Source organism: Cariama cristata, unplaced genomic scaffold, assembly GCF_000690535.1.
Source record: "Cariama cristata isolate BGI_N322 unplaced genomic scaffold, ASM69053v1 scaffold30524, whole genome shotgun sequence".
Classification (NCBI taxonomy): Eukaryota; Metazoa; Chordata; class Aves; order Cariamiformes; family Cariamidae; genus Cariama; species Cariama cristata.
The window spans coordinates 16915-33447 of record NW_009612836.1 but is presented as its reverse complement, the minus strand read 5'-3'; the positions used below and the strand labels follow the sequence as shown (position 1 = coordinate 33447).

General features: G+C 40.0%; 1 protein-coding gene across 1 annotated transcript in view; it reads right to left on the bottom strand.

Annotated features, from left to right (window-relative positions):
• Positions 1 to 1480: 1480 nt before the first annotated feature.
• SWAP70 (SWAP switching B-cell complex 70kDa subunit) overlaps positions 1481 to 16533 on the bottom strand; it is a gene marked incomplete at its 5' end in the record, with an annotated part of 30437 nt that continues 15384 nt past the window's right edge. Inside the window, 8 exons of the mRNA XM_009698794.1 lie at positions 1481 to 1965; positions 2720 to 2816; positions 4418 to 4616; positions 5407 to 5573; positions 7143 to 7250; positions 11057 to 11238; positions 12524 to 12632; positions 12900 to 13046. Coding sequence (XP_009697096.1) covers positions 1856 to 1965; positions 2720 to 2816; positions 4418 to 4616; positions 5407 to 5573; positions 7143 to 7250; positions 11057 to 11238; positions 12524 to 12632; positions 12900 to 13046 — 1119 coding nt within the window. The remainder of the gene's footprint in view (positions 1966 to 2719; positions 2817 to 4417; positions 4617 to 5406; positions 5574 to 7142; positions 7251 to 11056; positions 11239 to 12523; positions 12633 to 12899; positions 13047 to 16533) is intronic.

The window sequence follows — 16533 nt, the reverse complement described above, 5'->3', positions numbered from 1 at the left end:
CAATACACCTTCTGCTCTCCACATAAAAGATGTTTGGTAGTTATAAATACTGTTCCATCTCCTTTAGCAAAGTTTAACAATGTATACATTAGTATTTCTATTACAGTTTTTTTTCACATTTCTTCTGTAAACATGATAAATTTAAAAAATGCCTCGTTAGCAAGCTTAAGGAACTATTGCTTTCCTGTACAGTAAATACAAATAGGAAGATCCTGGATTTTCCTGCCATTCTAACCACTCCAGTTACTGAAACATTAAAGATTTCAATTAGTATAAAAATATAACCAGAGAATAAATGTCTGAGAATCTTCAGTATTTGAGTGAGTCTTTGTTAATAGGCAAATAAAATGGTATTGACTTCCAAATCTGAAGATCACTTCTGTACAGCTTCTGCTGTTCTGAGATCCAAGTATCACAATGCTGTACACAAATGCATGGTTACCTGTCTGAAACATTCACTTCTTATTTACTAAAAATAATTTAACATTCAGCTGAACTAAAAAGCAGGTGCCAAGAGCTGGATGCCCACGGTCGGTGTACATACCAAGGTGAAAGCTGACTAACAAGCCACACCAATGGACACCTGTTCTTCAGAAGCGGGGACTTGGTTCTTAAAATGTCTGTACAATTTAGCGAGAATACTATTTCACTTAGGAATAGACTGACTTCTTGTCCGGCGTGGGAGACCTACAAAGCAAAATCACAGCCTTGTTCCTTTTCCCTACAGAACCAGAAATCACTGGCTTTGTCCCTGGAGAGACTTTTGAGGCAGAGCAGTAGGCTCTCTGGGAAGCCTTGTCACTAAAAATGCTGCAATTATTTTACTGATGGGAATCATTTTTTTCTAAAGCAGTATCGCTAAACATTTATCATTTTTATCTAAAATAAAAATGTCAAATTTATTGGAGGCCAGATTAAAAAAAAAATGCAAAAGGAAAACTAAGACAAAAGTACTGCATCTAAACCAGTGGTATGTTATAATTGGATTTCTTGCACAAACACAGCCTAGATGCAGATGATGTTTGGTCTGTATGTGCTATCATCTTCCATTCAGCTGCTCCACAAATCTCTAAGTCAAAACTGTGCGTCTTAAACTCTGAAGGGAACTCTCAAGGGTGTGTTTTTAGCACTTCTCAAGTACGAGACAGTACAAGAACAATCTTGCATGACTACTTTTTCCAAATGTTTTACGTCAGCATTTTGTAAATGCCTATTTCCAGTTCTTTTGTTTGGATTCCTGCAAAAGGGGAAAACAGGACACAGAATCCAACCAGCCAGCAGGTACCCAGTAATGCCAGCCTACCCTCACTAAGGAAGAATGTCTCTGAGCGCTAAGCACCATGCGAAGAGCAACAGATGGACAGAGCAAAAATAAAAGGAGACTCAAGGGAAGGAAAGGTAATGCTCTATCTCAGAGTCGGAAAGAACCTCCAGGACTGATTTATCCTGGGTTTAAATTATACTAACTGAACTAATGAAACAATTGCTTCCCTCACTTTTTGGAATGAAAGTGATGCTGCTTGATCAGTTAGATGCTGTCAGATTGTTACAGGCTAGTATAGAAACAACTCTGTCACAAGCTACATTTAAACAAAATTGTTCAGTTGAAAAGTTTTGTAAAAAAGAATATAATTTCTGGAAATGTGAGGGAAAACACCAAGTACTGTCAGACACCACATATTGTAATTACTGAGCTCTGAGTGCACACTCCTATGTGGTAAACAGTATTTCCTTTGTAGAAAGGCCCAACCTACTGAGCAAACTAAGATCTTTATAAGCGAGAAGCTGCTCTCTGTGCAAAGCAGAATGAAGGAGGGTGGGCTTCTATTCACAAACGATACGTTGGCAACTGCCGTTACTCAGAAGTGGCTTTTTTCCCTTTCCAGCTCTTTTGTCTTTGCTCGAGTTCAGCTTCAGTGAAGGCGGCCGGGCCCCAGTTTGTGATTAGGTGAGGATTCTTGGAGCCTGGAAGACAGAATGCAATACTTGAAACAGGCATTTCTGACGGACATTGCTCACCCCCGTCGGTGGGACAGGTCAAGTGTCGCCAGTTGCCACAGGATGATTTGGTAAGTGCTGCCTCTTCATGACTGGATGCCCTTGCAAAGGTGACCTGGGGACCTGTCTAACCAAGGAGGGGGGAATGCCTGGGACGCCATCAGTGAAGGTGCTCAGTGTGAGAAGTTGTCAACTGCTGCAATCCTTTGAAACCTCATCTCCCAACTTCCCATCCTCCACCAAATCACTGTACCTTAGTAAACCCTTCTTCCTCTTGCCTTTAGAGATGTCCTTGAAGGAAAGCCATCTCTCCAGCACTGCATTACAAAACCACTTCCCTCCAGGCTGGCATGCTATTAATTAAGCTAAGAAATTAACCTTTTCCCCAAAACCAAATATTTTATCTATCTTTACTTCATGTTTTTGGCAATTAGCATTTATGCTAACTACATTAAACATCCAAATGCAATGTTCAGGTTGATCCTTGCTTTGTTTTAAATAAATAAATGATAGTAATTAGAAAATTAATTGTTATAGCAGGGCCAGTAGAAGTAAAGACTTGAAAGTTACCATCAGCAGTTCTCACAAATGTGGTATTTATAGGCTGCTGTGAAACCAAAAAGCTACAGGAAAAGGCAGACTTCAGTAAATCACTGAGTGGTCTAAGTATATGAGACAGAATAAATACATATTTTTTGCAACTTTTGTGTTGATAACTTACCTGGCTCTATTAGTCGAATTAACCCCTCATGATGAGCTACTTTATCTTTCCAACTCTTGGTGTTATTAGCTGCCATTTCCAACTTCTTCTTAACCTCCTGAAATAAGATACAGCCCACTTGAAAACAAGAACAACTTTACTCTCTTTTTATATAAAGAAAAAACATCCTTTTAAATCTAAGGACAGAACCATGCTAATTTAGCCGGCACTCCACTTAGTGTAGACAGGAGAGCTTTGTTTCTAACCATCCTAAGTAATTTAGTCATTGCTAGCCGTATAAAAGTAAGTTGTCAAACCAGAACCCAAAAATAACTAGGTTTTAAAAGATTCTGTAGCTGTGTAACTAGGGCTAGCCTTCAGGAAGACTGAAAGCATAAACTGCAGTTTCAAACCAGAAAGATGCCTTTTCTGTTCCAAATGAAGACCAGCTAGTGAGTATCTATCTCTCACTGTCAGAAATCATAAAATGTAAGCTAGGAAAATGCCTGCTGCTGCTACACCCAAGCAAGAAAGAGGAATTCTTCCATCTAAACTGGTCTTTTGGCCAATTCCAAACAGAGGGCCAGAATGTTTAATTATTTCTAAAATAATGAGTCAACTATCACAGTGACTTATTCCATCATTTGTTTGGGGGATTTTTTTATTTCTTTGGTTTTTTGTTTGGGTTTTTTTTTTGTCTGTTGTATTCAGCAGTTCCTTTGGAATAGTAAATGATGTTTCATATATGAAAAGCCTCAGACATCATCTAAAAAAAAGCCAAGTATTAGCCAAAAGCAATCTAATGATGGTGTTAGATATAACACCAACATGGTAAGTTGCAAAGTGGCCAGAACTACCCCACCTGGGCCCTTGCTTGCAGTCACCGCGGCATTTGCATTCTGTGCCAGTTGAGACGGCTGACTCGCTTGTCCCTCACAGAGCTAACCGCAATGGCACAGAGACAGCATAAACACACTCCCTAGTTAAACAGAAATCCAGTCATGTTTTGTTTCCTGACCTAAATACACCCAGGATCAACACCTCCCTAGCCCTAGAAAGTATGCAGCACTTCAGACTCTGTACTCACTGGATTCTGACTCTTTTTTCTTCCGTGAATACACTGGCCTTCACCAAAAACACTCAGCGGAGCAGAGAACAGGCCTGGCATTTGGGATGTGAGGCACTGCTACACATTGAGAATCTGAGCTAATTCCTAGCTATCCTTGACAGCAGTTCAGTGCTTAAATACCCTTTTAAGGAGCAAGGGCCTACAGTAGCACATCAATTTTTCATCTGTAGAAGACCATATTGCCCCATGAGATCATCAAAACATTGCAAGAATAGCCAATTCAGAAGCATAATGCATTTAGTTATGACAGCAATAGGACTGCATAAGAAGTTAATCTATGGTAGAAGACAAATGTATCCAGAGTATTTCAGGATATGACTGAGCAAATTGGGACAAAAGAACAAATTGGGACTTGCATGCAAATTGGGACAAAAGAATAAAAGAGGTGATATGTCTGAAACATGACGTCTTCTTCAAATATATCTACTGGTCTAGGCCAAAAAAACCCCAACACATAACTGTCCTACCTGTTATTATAATTTTTGTGCCATACTAATGCTTAAAGAAGCACGATATTGACGAACTTCAAATTCAGTTAAACTCCTGAAAACCTGGCTAAGTATGAGAGGCTGATGAACACAACAGCTCACCTCATATTGCTCAAGGGCCTCCTTCCTCTCCTGTTCAAGTTGCTCCAGTTGCTTCATAGCAACTTGAAGAGCCCGTTCCTTTATCATTCTCTGGTTTTCCAGCTCTTGCTTCTCTGCTTCTGTCATCTGAATGGTCTGTTGCTGCTGCAAGTGCCATTTTTCCAGTTCAGCTCTCTTTGCTGACTCCTCTTCCAGTAATCTGCAATGGGGATTGCAATGTTAACTGCACTTTCAAGTAAGTTGCATCCATTATGTAGCATACATGTAGGGAAGCCAAGCTAATTATTTTGCTTTCCTTCCTTTTTTTTTTTTTTTAAAAAAAAAAAGCAGCTTCGGAAGCAGGGAAAAAGTTATTGCTTGTTGGCTTGTCTTCAGTGTAAAGCTGAAAATCACGCCAGCAGTGCAAGCAGTCTGACTGCTACAAAGGGCTATTCAGAAAATTTAGTCAACGATGCCAATACAGAAGACACAAGCATGCATAAGTTATCTTAATTGTCTTAGGAGGACTGAATATATGAAGAAACAAACCACACTAAACAAAGCCCATATGAGTAAGAGGAGACTTAACTCTTTATCAACTACAATTTAAACCTGTGATAAAATACAGCAGAAAGTCATATTTACAGTTACTGCTTTATAAAATACACAATTGAAAAGTCTGTACAGAGTGAGCTCAGTTTTTCAAGTGCTGACATGCACAATGCCTGATGGAAAAATAAGTGTGCCTGCTTTTCTGAAATTGTTGAGCACTCCCATTGCTAAGGGCTATTCAAACATATTAAAAAAAATCATAAATACCAGCTTTAGCCTTCCTAAGCGGGGGAGGGGGGGGGGAAATCTGTCCTGCGTTTGGACTTCAGGCTAGTCCCCCTTTCCAGCAGCGTGTCCAAGATGCAAACAATCTTTACTAGTAAGGCACAGTTACTTATTCCTGCGGGAGGGGGGAGAGTGGGGAATTGAAATAAATTTCTACTAGGTCAAAGCCATACCTGGCTTGAAGCTTCCTTACAGTCTCTTCATCTTGACGTGCCTGTTTCTCATCCTCCAAAGCTTCCTGTAGCTGTTTATACATTTCTTCCAGTTCACGTACTCTCTGCAAATACTGTTCCAGTTCAGATGATTTCTGAGCAACCTGCTCTTCCATTTTTTGTCTTACCTAGCAGTATAAATTGAGGACACATGAACATTCAACAAAGGTTTCCAGTTTTTAAAGGAATTGCCAGGTTTCCCTCAGATGGTGTTTTCAGAGACAAGCCTTCTCCTGCTGCCTGCAGAGCAGAACTGATAAAATTGAGTGTAGATTTGTAGATGTGTAACTAAGAGCATTTAAAAAAAAAAAAATTATAATACAGATTACTTACATTGCCCTACTTCATGCAGTACAGGATTTTTACAGGGGGGTTTAAACCTAATTTCAATCAGTTTCATCTTGTCACTTAGTTTACAGATACACCCTAAACTGAAGGAAGAGAAAGCTTGTGGAGTGCCCAGACACAAAGGTCAGGCCAGTTTAATTACACTGCTTCCACAGACAAGTCCTCCCTTGGCGGCAGTGTATTTATTTCACACACTTCTATCTGGATGATGGCACCACAACAGCACAGGATGGATAAAGGGCTGGAAATCGGCTAAGGCGGTTGGCTTTGCTAAGAGAAGTGCACCTATAACAAAAAACAAAGGTGAAGGATAGAGGAAGGTGAGGGGATGCTGGATATCCCCAATCACCCAAGTCTCTGATCTTCATTACCCTCCTTTCACTGACCAGAGCGGGAAACCAGGGGTGCTGTGGCACCAGAGCCGTCCTCCCACTCAGCCCATCCTGGCGCTGGGGACAACAGCAGTCAGCTGGCTTTGAACTGAGTCAGGATAAAGCACCAAAACCTCAGCATTTAGCAATATGTAACATTTACTTCACAGCTCCTGGAGTCAGCAAGAAAGGCTTGTGGTCAAATGCACTGGGATGGTCTGTCCTGCTCCACTGGTCTGCAGTCTGCTTTCCCTCAGCTAACCGAAATCCCACTGACCCAGAAAGTGATCGTATTCAGGAATTCACACTCAGCCCATAAAGCAGCACTGTGTGCATTTATATTCCAAGATGGTCCATCACATCGACTTGACTATTCCTACTTCTTTTCTCCAGCTAACAGAAAAGCCTGTTATGCCTGACAAAGCCCCTGAAGATTGAAAATTAGTTCTTTTGGCAATTCTCAGTGTGGATTATAGTAACAGTGTTGTAAAGCTATAATATTTCCTTTTTTTTTTTTTAATGTTTGTGGGTGTATAAATGTAAAAGAACACACAGTATAAAAATTAATAGTTTTAGGAATATATTCAAGTCAGAAAACTCCTAAAATGCATTTGATTATGTCTGTGTTCATTTTGCATATTCATATAGTATGTATTGGCTTCAGGTTCTCCATCTTTGAAAACTGCAAGGATAACTTTAGTCTGCATTTGTCCTTCAAACGGTCAAACTTTTCCCAATTTTCCAATAATATTTAAGCTTTGAATGCTATACAAATTCTAAGAAAGCTGTTCCAGTATTTGAATTCACTAGTAAAAATATTTTATTCCTATGTCTCTAATAAATGCAATGCAGCTTGCATTCTCCAGCCTCCTACAAAATCCACGGAATCCTTTCAGTGACTGCCTGTGAGGGAAGTCATTGCTGAACGAATTGCTCACTATGTGTAATCATAGCAAAAAACCCACGTGCGCTACTCACCATTTTTTCTCTCTCCAGCTCCAAACTGAAGCGATCTTGTAATTCGACTTGAGTCTGAAGTCTTTTCTTCTCTTCCTCAGCAGCACGAGCAGCTGCTGCTTCCAGTTGCTGGAAGAGAAGGGCCGGGGGTGGGGGGAAGAAAAGGAGGAAAACAATTTGTTAAAATTAAAACATTTGGAGGGAATGGAATTTTATTTAACAATTTTTGAAAATGGAACAAACCTTCAAAAGCATTAAGGCAGCAGCTTTTTTTTAAATGTCCGAGGCTATTCTCAATCTCTAAATATAATTTTTAATCTTGTTATTTGCAAGACAATTTTAAATTTACCAGTGAAAAGTCAATTATCAGACTCTCTCCAAGTTTCCTTTGAGTCCTGCTTTGCACAACCAATAGAAATTGCTGTATTTCCTTCTCTATCTATATGGGATCAAAAACTATTATGGAAAACCACATCCCAGGCAGGACTGCACAGGAGTTCCAATAGTGAAAACATGCCAGCATGCATAGAGTTCATACAGAAACAGAAGTGAGAAGCACTGAATTGCCACGGAAAAGCAGAAGTGCTGCAAACTTTGACTAAAGTAAGTGATTGTGCTTTTGTGAATCACATCCCTTTAACATCCCCTAAATTGCCATGTAAGGTAAATAAAATTCTAGTCCATAATCATCACTTGAAGTTAGGGCAAAAATTAGCCTAGTCAGAGCCAAGGCCTAGGAAACAGCTGCTGGTACCTTCACACCATCTTGCAACTTAACTTTCTTTGCATTTTGATTTCACAAAGGTAGTCATCTCAATTTCTCCTTTCATCAGGATTTCGATAGCATGTATTTTTAGAATGCATGGAAGGTTAGAAATGTATGAGTACCAGCCAAAACTTTACCAATACTGAAAACAAAATAATTCTCTTTCACAGAATTTTCCTAAGAAATGATGCTTGAGAGGAAACAGAAAGTAAGCACCCCTCTTTTGTAATACTCTAGGCTGGTGAAATTGTTTCCGCAGACCTTCAGTAAGGCACCCGTCTTCTTTAGTATTTTCGGAAGGTACCACATTTAAACCATCTTCCTTCACACAACCTAGATGAACTAATGAGACACCTAAACAATTAAAACGTCCAAGCTAAAACTTTCATTCCTTTAAGTGCCTGCCACATCACTCCAGTCTGAAATAGATGGAAAGAAGGGAAGGAGAAGGCTCATAGTTTCTGGTTTTAAGCTGTAGAAGATAGTACAGAATTGCTCTCCTTTGAAAGGCTAAAATGATGCCAGTCTTTTAGAAGCAGTGTTCCTCCTCTGCCAGAACATTTAAAAGCATGTAATTGTAGTCAAATCCAAGATGCCTATTTAAGTGAAACTTTTTCTTTTGATTTCCTTCCCCGCTTTGAAATTAAACAAACATTGCCAATACTGAGCAGAGTCACAGACAAGGGTGGGTGCTAGCCTTTTGCCAGAGCTCAGCAAGAAAATACACTGTTTGTCCACTCTTTATCAGCAACTTCCTGCTTAATTCATGTCAGAGGACATCAATTCCTGGCAGGTAAGGTTACTGCCAACAACTGTGCAGTTTAGGGAAAAGTCCCAAATGCTGGGGGTGGGGAGGGAGGGGGAATCAACAGGAGCACATGTTCCAGCAGGGGTGAGTTAGCACAGTCTCTGAAGGCCATGCAAGACCCCAAATTGAAACAGAAAGGGTGCACAAGTCTTGTGCATGCTCTCTTGGCAAGAAAAGCTTACCTTTCAGTCTGTTCAATGTGTATATCTCAAAATTCCATTAAAAAAAATATGAAAAAAAAACTATTTTCGACAAAGGTTCTTCTTCTGAATTTTTCTACTGCAGGAGCTATCAAAATACAAACCAGCCTCAGAGCGCGCTCTGGCAGATGCTGCGTAAGTGGTGGCTCACTGCCATCAAGAGCAAATCTAACACTAAGCTTTCCAGAACAATTCCGTTTCCTGACCCAGCTACAAAGCCTTTTCCTTGAAGAACATTTGTCTAACTAATCAAACACTTGAAGTTCCTCCATCACAGTACCTCCCCACTAACTCCACTTAGTCGAAGTGCAGTAGCTCACATCAGAGACTAAACTACTTTCCTTGAGAAGTCATTTTAATCCAGTTCACTTCAAAAGATGCTTCTTGCCACAACTCTCTTTAGCTTACCCATTGTGATTTCTACTCCCTGGCGCCTGTCACCATCCTACTGCTCCCTTGGGGTTGCTCTCATGTTACCTTCCCCCTCTACTAACATCTTCTCCATAAAGTAAACTCAACACAGAAATCCAGCCCTACGATTTCTGTTAACAGGTATATTACTTACCAGTAACTTGCAGGTAACACAGACTATCATTTAAAACATATTTTGTATTCTGAATCTTAAACACATGGTAGGATATAGGTGCTAAAATTAAATTAAAAAAAATTTTTTTTTCCACTGTCAGACTCTACTTAAGGCAAACAGAATAACACCCATATCAGTACTGTCAGTGCAAGAATTAAAAAAAACAGACAAATTTCTTCTTGTGACAAATTGGGACTTAATGACAAGACCTTAAAAAAAATATATTTTTGGATGATTTTTCTCTCGTTTCTAGACCTGGCACCTTTAACATGCTCTCACAATATTTATAGCTCCCCCCACCCCCGCTGCAAAGATCATTAAAGTTTTTTCTAACGAACGGAGACCTAAAATTAGTTAGTGTTTTTCATTTATGAAAAATTCAAGCAATGAGGCAGATTTGTCCTAAATGGGAATGCAAAAAAAAAAAAAAAATCAAATTAACTTAGGAAGGTAGTGAACAAAAGACTCTTTAGACTAAGCACAGAGCAAAGATCTGGACTGCTCTAGCAGCTGAGACTCAGCAACCGAAATGTGACGCAGCAGTGGGGAGGGAGGTATTTGACAGCCTTCTAAGCTATTTCCAAGGCATGATCCTCATTAAAAGGTATCACAGCAATGATAGCCACAGTAACTCTTCTTGGAAGTCTTTAAAAAGAAGAGCTAGAAAGTGTATGTGGATACTACTCAAGTCTCTGCGGAGAACTATTGCAGAGGTGCCATTTTTCCCAAAGCATAAAGAGCCATCAGCATCTTCAATCTACTGTTAGAGTGTGCAGCCACAGCAAAGACACTTTGGTGTCTCCTGTCAGTCACTAAGACTAAAAAGCTGTCTACAAGGAAAATAATGTCTTCAGCAACTCTTTGCTAATACTCAGAGATTTCTAGTCCAATTCTCAGGCTTTTAGACGTCAATCCAGCACTTATAAGGAGCATGCATTTATACATTTATAAATGGCTGCTATGTCTCTCAGCTCTATAAGTCTCTCCCAAACTACTCTAAAATTACGCCTATACTCACAAAATCACTATGCATCTTTGGAATCTTTGTAAATTACAATTGTATCTCTGGAAACTACATCTGTGTGAAGAGAACAGTTCCCACACACATACAATTCACATAACATAGCTTTGGAAAACTCTGTAAGAAAATCTCAATGGAAAGCCCCAAGTTTGACAGACGTGTCTGACAGAAAAGAAAAACAAAAACCCCGCAACTAACTGAAAATACTAGACTCTTCAGTCCCCAGACACCATCCACACAGCCGGGGATTTCTCCTACGCTAGCGCCACAATACCCTTCTAAGTACAGGAGGCAGGGCTGGGCCACAAGAGTCACCCTGACCCTGCTGCGGGTCCTTAGAAACTGCTGCGGTCAGTGCTGCAGGCTTTGCTGAAGGCTCAACCAGCAGACCTACTTGCTCAGGGGGGCTGAGGCTGACATAAGCTCACCTCCTCTGGAGGAGCTCGCTCAATGTATCTGAACACCTGAACAGGAAAGAGATGCCTAATTATTCTTCAAGCAGCTCAGCTCAACCACAGAGATTAAGCTTAAAGCTTAGCAGCTCCTACTCGCACCTTTCGCACGGTCTCCAGTTCCTTCTGTTTGTTCTCATTGGCAGTTTGCAGTTCTTTCATCTGCCGCTCCAGCTCTTCTTGCTCAGCTAACAGCTTCTGGCGCAATTCTTTTCGTTTTTGGCGTGCTTCTTTATGGGGTGGAGGGCTCCCCGCTCTCAGCAGGTTTACAGTGGTCTGTATGGCTGGAAAGGAGCATGCAAGACAAAGGGAGAGGAAGAGAACACCAGGAAGGGAAATGCTAAACTTTCTGGATAGCCTTAGTGAATGAATACTTGTGGTGGTGTTTGTTGGGATTTTTTTAATATGTGTTTTTAAACCAGAAATAACTGTTTGCAGTTCTCCTAATTCTCACTAGGCAAGCTGTCAACACAAACAAAAAGTGAAAGATGCTTGGCTTTCAGTATCAGCTGTGTGCCACAAGGGTAAGGTCTGGCAATTCCACTGCATTATGTCAATTCCAATACTGACTTCCAACGAGCTGTGGACATACAAGTCACTTGTACATCTAGCTGCAAAAAAAAAAAAAAAAAAAAAGAACCCAACACTTCAAGATTTCTTACCAGCTAGATTCAGTGACTCTAATCAAGCAGTAAGATGTTATCTACCATATACATCAATTACTTCCCTAGAACCAACCTTAAACCCTATGTTCTTACTGATACTCCAAGGGAAAAACTTTTTCTCAGTAAGACAGTAGCTCTCATTCACTTACATTCAGTAAGGAAATATACAGAAAGCAAAGCTGAGAAGTCGCAGATGATTTTGATATTTTATTCCCTTACTACAACTGTGAAAAAAGATCTCCTTTTGGAACTAAGTAATCATTTGTCATACATCTGACTTTGGTATGCTTTAGGTAAAGAGGGAAGTGAAAATGAAAGCTCCAAATATTTAAATGCTGTACATACTTCAACGGCATTGGCAACAGTGGTTTTGCAGGGGCTTCTACCTCACTCTGCAAAAGATGCATGTAACTCTCAGTCAGCACGTATCTGGGAAGGTCTCACAGAAGTAGTACCTTCACCGTGGGAACAGAAAAGGAAGCCCTAATTCCCAGGCTTATCCTCAGCTCACCAAACATACTACCTCAAGCAAAACCCTAAAAGCAAAGTCAGTATTTTATCATGCTGAAATCAACAAGCTTTCCCTTTTTCCCCAAAAGCAACAATTTACAATATATTCCTCTTCCCTTCCCCATCCCTAGAAGTACAGCCAGCATAGAAAAAAACAAACAATAATAGCCATTTCATTTTGGTTATGGCTGCCTAAATTGAGGCACCTAAATGACAGAAACATTCCCCTTATGTCGATCCTTAGTTCTTCCTGAGCCTCAGGCTCCTTAAAGATCTTTTCCACATGCCCAAAACGGAGACATCAAAAATCACAAGACCAAGAATTTCAAATTTGAGTAAAGCACACCTGTAAGCCTTCAGCTTACCTTAGCTTTCAAATTTTTTGAAACCTCACCTTGAATCCACTCCTGCTTCTTCTTTTTATCAGAGGCACTGATCTCAAAGCTTTTATCAAGACATTTTATGAGAAAAAGGCATTTCTTTCCGTCTTTGTCAGGCAAGGCCTAGAATAGGTAACAAAAGGATTAGCCTTGCAAACAGCGAAGTCTAAGATACATTGTCAAGCCCCATGATTGCAGGTATCTGTTACAGAGCTACAAATACCAGCACTAAGAACCCTTATTAACAGAGTGTTTATGAACTGTTTTGATATGAAGTAAAAAAAGCACCATTAATGAAAGGCATCAGGAGTCCCTCCCGCACACAAAAAAGGATTAATTCTTATCTTTAGAGATATTCACAAGTTTTTGGTGTGGTTTGGTTTTTTTTACCTCTACACAACAGTTGCCATCCAGTATGATGTCTCCCTTCTTGTCCTTTAAATCTTCACTTACATAGTAGGAAATAATATTAGGTTTTAGCACAAACCATCGTTCCGTCCAATTTTTCCTTTTGTGACCTTTTTTCAACATATAGCCCTGTAAAAAGTGACAGATCAGCTGAAACATCCAGCCTTTCTGCCTGGTCTTTTGGTTATATGGCTTAAAGGCCCAATACAGCACACAGAAAAGTTAGCTCAAGGTCCTAAATACTTCACCTACACACTTGCATTCCTAATACCAGCACACTGCTAATTGTTTAGCCCGTGAGAAACTACTCACTTAAAAACTGGACAGAAGAGCAGCAACTGGGTTACCTCAAAAAACTGAACAATTACTATCATCATGTCACTATCAAGTCATTATTATGACTCTTCAGTCCTCTTCGATGACCTTTACTCTTTCATTTTCTTCAGTCAAGCAGAGACATTTGCCATCACTAAGACTCACCTGTAATACTTTAATGACAGCCCTTACTAAAAATCAGTCCTTTGTGGCTGCACACCCCAGTGACAGACGTGGGCCTTCATCTGCACACTATAAATCCAGCCTGTTACGGGGTACTCCCAGAGACAAAGCAGAAGCACCTCTGTCCTGGGAGTGGCTCTGCCTTGCCAACACATTCATTTAGCTGCACCCCATTGAAGAAGGGATCCCATACAGGATACTTCAATGAGTATGTTAGAGAAACTGATAACAGAATCATACTCCTGGCATCTTTACTGGATGGGATATGGGAACGCTGGTGAAGCCTGGATTTTCCCTTAAAGGAAGAGAGTTGTACCTTGATTTAAACAATGCCAAGATTTCATTCACAGTATTTTTATTTTTCTTGAAAGATGATCCACTCAACTTCTTATATGAGAAAAACACTTGCAAGCCTTAACAAGACTATTTCAAAAGAAGGAAGAGAAGCCCATACTTTGCCACTGAGCTTTATATAAATAAAAGAATAAAAATTAAAATCTTCCGTAATGACAATAAACAGGGCTGGTATCATGATCAAATCATCCAAGTTTGCCTCTATTGAATATTAACATATCTAAACTATAAGCAGCAATACTAAGTGCAGTTACACTAGTAACCCTGTTATACATTATTCAGCATGGCTATGGCAATTCAAAAACCATCTCATGGAAAAGAGTGCACAGAGAATGATATAATAATTGGTCATTCTTTCAGGCATTTGATTTTTAGTGATCTTATCAGGGGCACTGCTGTAACCTAGTCAGTTTTTAATCTGGAGTTTGAAGTTTGCCAGTATTTCAGCTATGCCTGCCATTTCTGAAACCATATTCCCCAATTACTTAATACACTTTTGTCTCACTTCTAACTTCAGAAAAAAGTCAAATCGCAGATGAAACTGAAACACCTACATCAATACAGCTATGAACAAACCATACGGAAAGCACTCCAAGTATTCCAGATTAAGATGATGGAAAAGTTGGAAAGGAGACCAAGAAACATTTTTCTGTAATGGCTTTTAGCTCCAGCAATTTTGATATGAGCAAACAAATAAATGTGCTGTGGCATATTTACATCAAGGGCGTCTTTCTGTACAGGTCTGAGGGGGGAAAAAAATTCAGGACAGTTGGAGAAGCTCTTTTGTTTAAAAACCAAACCAAAATGAAACACACCCCCCTACACATACAGCTTATCCGTGCTGAGCTTTTCTAGCCAGTTAAATGCAGCCAGAGCCAAAGCCGTGCCTATTCCCCTGTGCCATCCCACCCCCTTGCTCCCAAACAGGAATGCACGGAGAAACAGCCTTGTTTGCCGCCTCCGTACACGAGTCTGAGGTCTGGGTGGTCGCAAGGGTGTGTGAAGGACTCCCGCAGCTTCAATCTTTCATGCCTTGCACAGTCTAAGTTAAAACCAGGTGTTTTTCCCCTTCCTGACATACTGAATTTGCTTTCAAAGCCAAGTTAAACTGATATTTTCCCCTTAGATTTCTGCAAAATCTTTATCTATTATTTCAGCGCATCAGCTGCTTCTCATCTTCCAAGAGCCCACTGACAGCTCCTGGGGATCTTTTCACACCAGCTATCACATGAAAGACATGTCTTTCAGAAAACTAAACATCAGAAATTTAATTATCGCTGCTACCCTCCATAAGCCTTGGAGATCCAGGATAAGAGTACAATAAAAAGGGTAGTATGACACTCGGCTATGATTACAATATGTCATTAATTAATACCTTGAAGCAATCATATACTGCAATAAACAAGACAATTCTGTGAATCAACAAGGTATCAGGGAACAAGCTGTGACCGAACCACACATCTGCAAGTCACATGGGCAACTCCGTTCTCTGTTAGGCTAGTGACCGTCCAGGAGGCGCTGGGCCAAATCTTGACACAAACTATTTTTAAGTGTCAAGGAACCATTCAAAGGCACTCAGACATCCTTGAGAAAAAGGCCCACCAAGAGAGGAAAGGAAGGAGACAGTATTAAAAAAAAAAAAAAGGGGGGGGGGGGAGGAGGGAGAGAGACACACAATGCAGTATCAAAACTGAAAAGAAATCCAATTTCCTCACAAGTTTCAAGTGGAAGGACTGACCTGACACTGAATATTTTATTTTCATGGTATTTAACAGCAGAATGACTTCATTTTGCCCTCAACTGACTATGTCCCAGACCTCACCTCCAACAGGCAACCAGCAGTTAACAAAAATAGACTTTTGCATTGTTCTGTGGATATTCTGAAAGAATTTCCTGTGCCAAGACCTTCTCATGATTTCTTTATAACAGCTTAGGAAAGCCTGCCAAGAAAGCCTTTGTTTCTCTCCGCACCAAGAAGCCAAGAAATCAAAGATGAAAAAAATTCACTGTCAGGTAAAAGTCAATTTCAGATAGCTCTCCAGGTAAGCTCTGCCTCAGGTCCCTGTGATATTTATACTTCCCATGAAAGAAATGCAGTTTTTAATGCCATTCCTGAAGTGATTATCCAGTCACTGGAAATCTGAAGAAACTGAAAATTGACAGAAGTTTGCTAAGAGTATAAAGGCCAGCATGATTTCTTGTGTTTACAGGTGTACAGGTAAATAAGTTGTCAGTCACATAGCCTGCTAAGTAGAACAAGGGAGAGCGCTCTGGAGCTCATCTACACCTCTTTGCCCTGTTGAAGTGGGGCAACTTAGAGGCAGACCTTCCATCTTTGATCAGACCCCCTTGTTTGAATACAGAGGTTATCATCAGTACAACTTGTATTTGTTGCAACGTAACTGAAACTAGAAAAAAAGCATTTTCAAAGATTGAAGAGTTGTCACCAATTGAAGAACTGACAGCGAGTTGCAGCTATTCTGTCAGGTAACAAGCAGTTGATATTAGTATAAAAAAGGCTGCATGTATATCAAGTTAGAGCCCATTTCTTTTACTTTCTAAAAACAAACTCTCCCAACAAACAACTCATTCTTATTACTGCAGCAGTTACAAAAAGCTGAATAGCAGCACAATTTATTTTTTATAAAAATAAGTTCATATTAAAGATACCTTATAACTAATTTACCTAATTTCCTCCTCCTCATTATCTATCAGGTAAAGAAATTTCAGTACAAGTTGAACATTTTCTATTTACACAATAAAT